Source organism: Limanda limanda, chromosome 4 (genome assembly GCF_963576545.1).
Source record: "Limanda limanda chromosome 4, fLimLim1.1, whole genome shotgun sequence".
Lineage (NCBI taxonomy): Eukaryota > Metazoa > Chordata > Actinopteri > Pleuronectiformes > Pleuronectidae > Limanda > Limanda limanda.
The window spans coordinates 23143180-23152843 of NC_083639.1; the positions used below are offsets into that span (position 1 = coordinate 23143180).

The 9664-nt window shown below is 41.5% G+C and overlaps 1 protein-coding gene across 1 annotated transcript; it reads left to right on the forward strand.

Moving 5' to 3' along the window:
- Window positions 1-2686, forward strand: LOC133000629 (transcriptional repressor scratch 2-like). The gene is made up of 2 exons (XM_061070576.1): window positions 1-157; window positions 1875-2686. The coding sequence occupies exons 1-2, from the start codon at window positions 1-3 to the stop codon at window positions 2684-2686; spliced, it is 969 nt and encodes a 322-aa protein (XP_060926559.1).
- The last annotated feature ends 6978 nt before the right edge of the window (window positions 2687-9664 follow it).

Sequence of the window (9664 nt, forward strand, 5' to 3'; positions counted from 1 at the left end):
ATGCCTCGCTCCTTTTTGGTGAAGCAGCCGAAGGTCCACGATGTCTCATCCTCCAACTACTACCATCAGCACCACCAGCACTGGGACAGCTCTTTCTCTGTGACACATGCCATCACTGAGTCAGCCACCAACTTGGCGGTGCGTTTGAGTGAAAATGGTGAGTTGACCTATGTTGTGATTTCCACTTTGCGTTGACTTGTGCATTCCTGCTGAAGTATGGATGGATGGATGTCTGTGTTTACAGATGCTTCACATGGTCTTTCTCGCAGACATGCAGCAACCAAAAGCTAAAACAACAGATAGGGATTTTCCTGCAGTGGTGTTTATGTTGTTGTCTTTCCGACCTAATCGCTCTCAGAAACCCCCCAAACCCCCACAAAGCCGTCCACAGGCAGCACCCGCCCCCCTCCCATATGTCTCAGGACTTTTGTTTTCTACATCGGCGGATGCTAAATAGTATTCAGGTCACGCTGGCTCAATCAGCTTAATACTCAAACCAGATCACACAGCAGCGTTTGGCTTTAATACTATTGTGTGCATGAATGATGAGATATACATGTACGCGGGCATTAGGCACAAAATCTGCTGCAACCTTTTGTCAGGTCGAACTAGATAGAAGGGGGGGAACAAGCTCAGCAGAAAGCAGATAGCCGCTTGGGACTGTGTTGTCCTTAGATGGTGCAGTTGCCCTTGAGTCTCTCTCCTCTTATCATCTGCCCACCCCTCCACCCCCCTCGCTCATCGCTCCATCTCTCTCCATCTGATCCTGCAGGATGTTAGATAGCCACCGGGAGTAGGATTGCAGCAACACAATCCATATGTGGAGCAGTGAGAGGTGATGGGACAGGGTTTTTAGTGGATGGGTATTGACTGGAAAATAGAGAGTGCTGCAGGTAATTCAATAAAGTGCAACATGAGCAGTACATTGGCAGACATTAGATTTTCATCTGTGGGATTTCTTCAGAGGCTGCCAGAGCAACCCTGCACTACAAACAATATGGTGTGTGTGTGTGTGTGTGTCTGTCTGTTTGTGTGTGTGTGTGTGTGTGTGTGTGTGTGTGTGTGTGTGTGTGTGTGTGTGTGTGTGTGTGTGTGTGTGTGTGTGTTTGGCTTTGAGAAACATCCAAAGAAATGTGTGCTTTGAGCGGATTCACCCACCCACCACCAGCATCACAGATCTTCTGCTTGAGTTGAATCATTTGTTCCCCAGATTTAGGATGCCAGCTGTCTGCTTCCCTTTGTGTTCCAAAGTGTGTGTGTGTGTGTGTGTGTGTGTGTGTGTGTGCGCCCCCCTAACACCACCAGTCTCTCTCTCTAGCTCTCTCTCTCACACACACACACATACACACACAAACACACCCCTTGGCCCTCCCTTCTCTCTTTGCTAAGTCGCAGCCCCACACCTGTCACTCACTCTCCCATTACCATACTCATGAACACTCTCAGAAACGCCACAGATGGGAAATGATCTGATTAAAATAATTTAGTGATTGAGGGGATTTCACTGTTGAGACACTCTCTCAGCTGCTGCTGCTGCTGCAGCCTGGTAACACGTGGGAGCCAAACTGTTGCTCTGTGACTGTTTTGTCAATGTCAGCACATTGAGTTTGACTTATATTTAGCGACAATGGCCTTCCATTTAGTTTCTTTTAATTACAGCACTCGTAGGATTGATCCAAGCAGAGCCATGCACCAAAGAGTCAAGATTTCCTTTCAAGGTCGGCTGAAGCTGGCACTTACAAATAGCTTCCTGTACAGGTTCAGTATTGATTAGATGGATAAGAAAGGGAACCAGTTTCATCAGAGGTTTTCATTTGTTCCAAATGGAAATATATTTTCCATCTTCATTTAATACTTTTTGTTTTCCTTTTCAGGCTACATCCATGATTACATCATCCCCTCCATGTTGCAGAGCACAAAAGAGCCAGGTCGGGAATCGACCGGGTTCTCCTCAGGGCCCCTGTACTCCCCGGGTGGCAGCAGTGGGGAAGAGTTCTCTGACCACGACATGGAGCACCCGGACAGCCCCGTCTCCACCGCTACAGTGGAGTCGGACAGTAGCGGCCCTGAGTTGGAGGCGTGCACCATCAATGACCTCCTCATCTCTGACGGCCGCTCCCGCCGGAGACCCAGCCGACGGTGTCCACGCAAGGGAGGCAGACAGTCAGACAGTAGCAAGGGGACTGGCTCAGCAGACTGCAGCCCTGCCAAAGGGAAAGCCAAAGGGCGCTACATGTGCTGTGAGTGTGGCAAGTCTTATGCCACATCCTCCAATCTGAGCAGACACAAGCAGACTCACCGCAGCCTGGACAGCCAACAGGCAAGGAAGTGTCCCACATGCCACAAGGTGTACGTGTCCATGCCGGCGCTGGCCATGCACATGCTGACCCACGATCTGAAGCACGAGTGCACTCTGTGCAGCAAAGCCTTCAGTCGGCCCTGGCTGCTACAGGGCCACATGAGGTCCCACACAGGAGAGAAACCGTTCGCCTGTGCCCACTGTGGCAAAGCCTTTGCCGATCGCTCCAACCTGCGCGCCCACATGCAGACGCACTCGGCCTTCAAGCACTACTCCTGCAAGCGCTGTCACAAAAGCTTTGCACTCAAGTCCTACCTGAACAAGCACTACGAGTCAGCCTGCTTCAAAGAGCACCAGGCAGAGGACGACGGCAGCGCTGACGACTGATCTTCAATATTCCTCTTTTTCATTTCTCGTCCCGCAATTTTTTTATAATTCAGAGAAATGTTGCAGCTTCTCAGGCTTGTCACATGCATGCATCATAATCCTGCCTTTTGATATGAGCAGTAACCTCATTTTAAACAATTCAGGAAGTATGTATGAAATTCCTAAAAATCTCAGTTTTTATCAGAAATGTAATATATTTTATATTGTTTTTTATGAATTAAATTGCAATAATTTACATATCAGTATTGCTTTAAATGCCAACTAGCTCTTAAGTTAACTGAAACATTTCTTATTTGTTAAATTATGTATATGTATATTTATTAATTATCTTATTTAATTATTTATCTGCCAATATTTAAGATTAATAATTTATAATTGGTTGATTTATCTGTGAATTTAATATGGAATTATTAGAAATCATGAATTGGATTTGTTGAGAACAAAGGCCAAAAGATATTCTGACACACTATATTTCTCTGTCTGATCAATTTGGTGATGACAATAAAAAATTATGGAAATGAATTATTGCTGAAAGTCCCCCTTTACTCATGTCTGAATGATATACAATATACAAAGATGAAACACACATTTGAACACTTTGAATTGAAATATTCAACTAGTTAAAAAAATTCCCTGAGCTTTTACAACAATGCTGTCACTTTCTTTCATGAATGATGTATCAAAAACCTTGTAGAATTATCATTGTTGTATTCGTTCACCTTTCTGCCTCACCATTTATGCTGATAATAATCAATATTACACCTTTTTTTGGCTTCAAATTCAATCTTTATTTCAAACCGTAAACCTGATCAAGCTAAACAGACAGAAGTAGTTTTCCTCGAGGTCCAGCAGAGGGCAACCTCAAAATGTATTATCTGCTTTCATGCTTTGTTGATCTATCACAAAGCTGATAAATAAAGACGGACGGGGGCTGTGCTGACTGAAAAATCGTGACAACAAAGCTTGTTTGGCGCAGTATATTGTTTTACATTTCATGGTCTACTACTTTAATCCTAGATAAGTCATATTGACCTAAGAGGCATGTTACATTTCAGAGATTGATGGACGAAAGTGCTGTGTCCTTTGCGTAACCCACATACCACTACGCACTATTTCAGTTGCCTGTAGGGGATAAATGGACTGGTTATATTCTAGTGAGACAGAGGCACTGAGTAGACTGGTTATATTTTACATTGAGACTGAACAATGAGTGGACTAGTTTTATTTAACAGTACATACATAATACATACCCCCCTTCTCTACTGCTTTAAGAAGAGCCAGTTAATTTTTTTTTTTTTAATTGTATACATTTTATTTTAATAATATATTATTTTATTTTCAGCTATTTTGGTTAATATTTTGCTGCATAATGTCCATGGCTACTTGTGTTTATAGTGATCTGTTTTGAGTTGTTCTCACAGGGTGTAAAGCACCTGATTGATATGTCTCTGCTGTTTTTGGTGCAGGAAGGTATTTATACATCAAAGTACAAATATATGTATGCATGGTATCCAAAGATGTTACTTGGTTAAATAGTTATATCATATATCTTCATTATCACTATGTGGCAGTTTTACCCAGTGCAGGGCTTATCTTGACCAGCAGAGGGGGCAACCATATAAACAACTTAAAGTTTGGCCACAAGCTGTTCTCCAAAGTGTTGATTCAGAGGATTACTGTGTCAGTCAAAACTGCCACATTCAAAAACTGAAAATCAACAGCGGGTAGTGTGAACATTGCTATTACCGTACCGTATATGTACAGATTCCTTATGAGCAGATACTGGTTTGACCACAGGATATGCTCTGGGTCAGGTGTCATGAGAACTGGACTGCTGGTCCAGACCAGACAGGGCTGAGCCCGGGAGCTGTTGACCTCTCACGGGATATGTAAGTAAAGTAATGTGTCTCAATAGACCACGGACTGGGGATGGCTATTTTCAGACACAATAGCCACCATTCAAAACACACATTCATGCCAGTATTTATGCATCTGGGGAGAACAGCAGCTCAGCAACGTCAGAATAAGTCTTCAAACCACTTCCTCATAGGTGTTTACTGACCACGAACAGTTAACTTAGCCTTGGTTACTGTTCATATCTCTAGATATCTCGTTCGTTTGGAGTTTAACTTTGGTGAACTTGAACCTGCGATATTAGCTTTACATTTGCGTATGTGTTACCGTTCCCTAAAGAGTGAAAGACAATTTAGAACATGAGAGACAACTGCATTGCATACCACTTGTAGGTATGTATCCAACTGCATCTGAAACTATGAGGTCTGACTCTAAATGGATGGTTTAAAAAAGGACACTGGTGAGAGCAAGTCCTGCAAATAGCACACAGCCGTACAACGCAGCACAGTTAAGGAGCTCTACAGATTAAATATTGGTCTTAATATGTGATACACATGACTACAAATAAATGCTCATGTTGTAAGGTGACAGTGTCTTTACAGTTTGTTCTGCTGCCTACAAGATTAAAAAAAACACAAAAAAACAATTACTTACATAATGTAATCAATACAATTCTTCAGTTCCTGGATTATATCTAACTCAAGAGATCATAAATTATTTAATCGTATTATAAGTGATCTAGCACAAATAGTGAGCCCTCAGTAGCTTCAGCTTCATAAATCTGAAAATTCTTTACTTCTGTTGTTCTAATATGAAAATCTTTGGGTTTTTGGCTGTTAGTAAAAGTCATCGCCCAGAGCACGGCAGAACATTATTATTATCTTATTATTCATAGTTTACTTGATAAGGAAAAAAATAGATGAATAAGAAAATTAAAATAATTGCTAGTTGCAGCGTTTTGAATAATCGGACCCCTCTGTGTCCTATGCTTACCCTTGGATAAGGATATAGTCATAAAAATGAGGAATCAGGCTCTACTTTAATTCTTTAGCAAACATAAAATATCCTACACAGACAAAGGAGCAGGTCAACACCGCTTGCCAATGAACAAAGAGGATATGTCGAGAACACGCAAAATGACATTAAGGCTAAAACGGATGAGTCTTTTTATAGTCCTCATTATCAGACCATTAGCCTCATCTGTTACATCATGTCGAACAAGGTTTTATAGGCGACTTGAAGATTTCTCCGGCGCGATAAGCTTCACTGACCTGCTACGGCCGTGGCTTGGAGGTCCCATGTGACTCAGAAGGAAGTTGACAGACATGGGTTGGAGCTCAGCACGGTAGACATTAAAGAGTGCAGAGGGCTTCTCCAAAAGAATCATCGCGTGTGAGTCGACTTCCTGTATTACAGGGGCTGACTTCATGTTTGGAGTGTTTGGGGGGCTTCGAGGATCCCATGGGAGATGATGACACACCAGCTCATCAGCCCCCTACATCAAGAATCAACTGCTTCTTTTTAATATTAATTCTCTGAAGTAGCTTCAGGGAGTTTATTTTCCAGGTGGAATGAATGTCCAACGTCAGGACATGATGCCATTTCATATGTAAAGACAAATAGGAATCTTCGAATGAATAATTAGCAAAGTTTATTTCCATATCGTCTTCATTATAAGAGGTGAGACAAAAGCCGGATGTGACTGGGGACCATTTGTTGAACTTCTCTTGACACATCACTCCACCTGCCCTGGTTCCTCAAACTGTCTGGAGCAGTGAAAGACGATCAGCGTCCTCAGGAGGGGAAAAATGTGGAGGAGGGCGGTGGGATGGGAGGTAGACGAGCAGAGTCTTATCTAGAGGTCACACTAAGGGTCACATGAAAGATAATACTGTTGCTACCAGTCTCGGAAGGGGGGGGTTACAGTAGCTTTCCTCTGGAAGATAAGGGTCAACTAATTTTCCTCTGAAGCTGATGAATGTATCATTTATGGTGTGTAATTCTACTTTTAAAGTTTTGACTATCATCACATCAACAGCCCAACACTAACAATAAAACACCTAAAATGCTCCAATAATGCTGCAGTTACTAAAGATGGTTGTTATTCGACAAGATCAGATATTTGAATAGAAAACAAATATGTTGCCTTTGAACAATTTGCTCCTGTTCTGTACCAACATATTTGCGACTTTCTAAATATCTAAATTAACAACATATTTTCATTGTCTTTATAGAAAAGGTCAAGATTAAGTTTGATACAAAACTAATGAGCTATTCACTTACATATCTTTAAGAAAAATCCATCAGGTTCTCAAGACAAATAATTTATTTTATTTTGTTGATAGTAATCTCTTATTAGTTAGGAACACTCAAAACACACGAGCACAGCGAGTCGAGTGGGTCAAAGATCACAAACTGGGTCTGTGAATTGTAAATTGTCAACAAGGTCTTTCTGTCCACTGAACTGCTGAGCTGCTGCTCATTGAATTTTTTTGGTTTGTTTTTGGCTCAATTCTGCAGAGACTGTTGTGTGTGAAAACCTCTGGAGATCAGCTCTCTCAAAAGTACTTTATGATATACAGCACTGATGATGATTTGATGATTAGATAATTGCATGATTAAGCAGGTGCGCAGATGTTCCTTATAAAGTGATCAGTTAGGGGATCGTAAATTAAATTTATACATAAAATAATATAGATTGTGAAAAATACTTTACAGAAGCCACAGTTTGCCCATTCATTGGTTGTTGTTTCGTGTTCATTAAGCATTAAACGTGTCTACAATATACAAACTAAACCAGCTTGTGCTGCTCCATCTAATAAAGCACTAACTCACACAAACAAAAGTAAATGATAAGCGGCCTCTGCAGCAGACTGCAGCTGGCTGTCAGGAGGAGGCTCTCTTCTCTCCGCTGCAGCTGTTCCCAATGAGTCAAGTTATCTGACTGCAAAAGTTTCCCAGACGGAGACAACGCAGCATTAATGCATGACTATTTATTTAGGTATTTATATGCAGTATAGTTGAAATGAAATAAGACCTTTCCTGTATTGGCCTTTTGTTAAAAATCCCCTATTGAGCAGCCCCTAACATGATGCTGGCTCACTTCTCTGTTAAAATAATAAATGCTTTCATTAATGCTGAGATGTACTTGGTGAGAGATGACTGCTCTCTTGCAACGTGTTGGTACTAGATGCACGATATTCATACTTACAGTAAGTACAGTAAGATGCCCTAAAATACAGCATAAATGGTAATTGGTACAAAACGTGTTGAGGGTCCTGAACTATCTTGTCTCCACACTACGGTGTCACTGCTGCATTGTTTTCAGAATTTATAAATTATTTTTCACACCTACAGTTGAAATAATCGGACACCAATTCCATCCAAAATATTACAAAGAATGCAAGTTGTCTCCCCTGTCCCAATTTGAACATTCTCCAGCTGTTTTTGTGGCTAGGACTTTTCAGGCAGTTTTAGTGGAAAAGCTAAACTCTTGCAGTGATTCTCAAACCAGCTCAGTGCAGGGCTAGAGAAACTGCTGCACATAGATGCACTGTATGAATGTATGGAGAGTTTGAATGGTCATCAAAACTAGAAAAGTGTTTATCATCCAGAGCTCAGTGTGTGTCTGAGAGTAGCCTGAGTAAACTATATGATAAAATATAATGTCTTTTAAGGGCCTGGTAGGACACATAAAGTATTGTGACTGCTTGGAGCTTTAGAGGCTATTTGGATACTTTGGGCATCTCATGTTGAGATAACTGCTGTTTCAGGAGACTTTTTCTCCCTGGCAAGAACAATACACTTATTTCTAACAATACATAACATGTATATCATTTGTTGGCAGCACCATTCCATGTTATTGGTATCAGATTCAAAAAGCAACCTATTTAAAACTCATACGACAGTAAGATGTTCACCTCAAGTACCATTATCACATCTTTCCTGACACACATTCCACCCACCACACCGTTCATCACTGCAAGTCAACAGGCATTTATTAGCATTCCTTCAAGTCAATGCAAGGGGGTTGGGGGGTCAGGAGAATTGGGGTGAAGTATTTATGGTTCCAAACATGTGACGTGACTGTGGCGCTTGGGGAGAGAAAGTGCAGTGGGGTCGTGTTGCTGGCTGGCCGAGCGTGGTAAAACACCATGGTGTCCTGCTTTATGAGTGGAACCAGGTCCCACACAGGTCGCTGTTGTTGGTGCAGCTGAGCTGGGGGCCAGAGGCAGCCGGTGCCCCGGTTTGATGTGTCAAGGGGTTGTGTTTGTAAAAACAGGCCCTTTGATGACACTCTCTCCCTTTTGCAGCACTCCACCTCTCCCTCCTCCAGCACCAGTCAATCTGGAAGCCATTTGCTCAATTTCCACAGAGAAAGTTCAGGCGTGATCCCCTCCAGCATCTGCTGAGTGTTTATTTACCCAAAAGCACTTAACCCATTAGACAAAGTGAAACAGGGCAACTGCCACTGACCACATAAGCCCACTGGGGCTGACTGTGTTTCCATAATTTATATATACACCACAGACACATGATAAGCATGCATCTTACTGATTAGGAAAGATGCTTGCTTAGTATTTTAATTGTTTCATGCTTTGCTTGTAGTCTAAAATCATTATATAATATATCTCTAATAAATATACTTTCAAAACATTTTGTTATTTGAAGCTCATACCATCCTGGATTCTCACATATGAAAGTCTACAGTGTTTGAAACCTCTGTTACAAGTAAAAGTCCTTCAATATAAAAATATATATAGGTAGAAATAGTCAAAGCTAAATCTACCTACTAATTTCACAGACATTTGTCTGTGTGTCTGTCTGTCTAAGGAAGACACATCTCGCAAGCGAATTCACACCTAGCATTGCTATTGCAAATTGCCAAAGGAAGTGCATTGCTAAGTTTGGTGCAATACAGGCATGCAATACACTCAATATTAATACTATTTTAATAAACAGGTGACTAACGTTCTGTAGTAGTATTGGGAGCAGGACAGAGTGCAAACAATCAACAATCACTGTAATGGACGGACACAGACATTCACGGTGCTAATATACATCATTGCAGCAGTATTCATTGAATCACATTGAATCAAATTGCTGAATCACTCAGCAATTTTT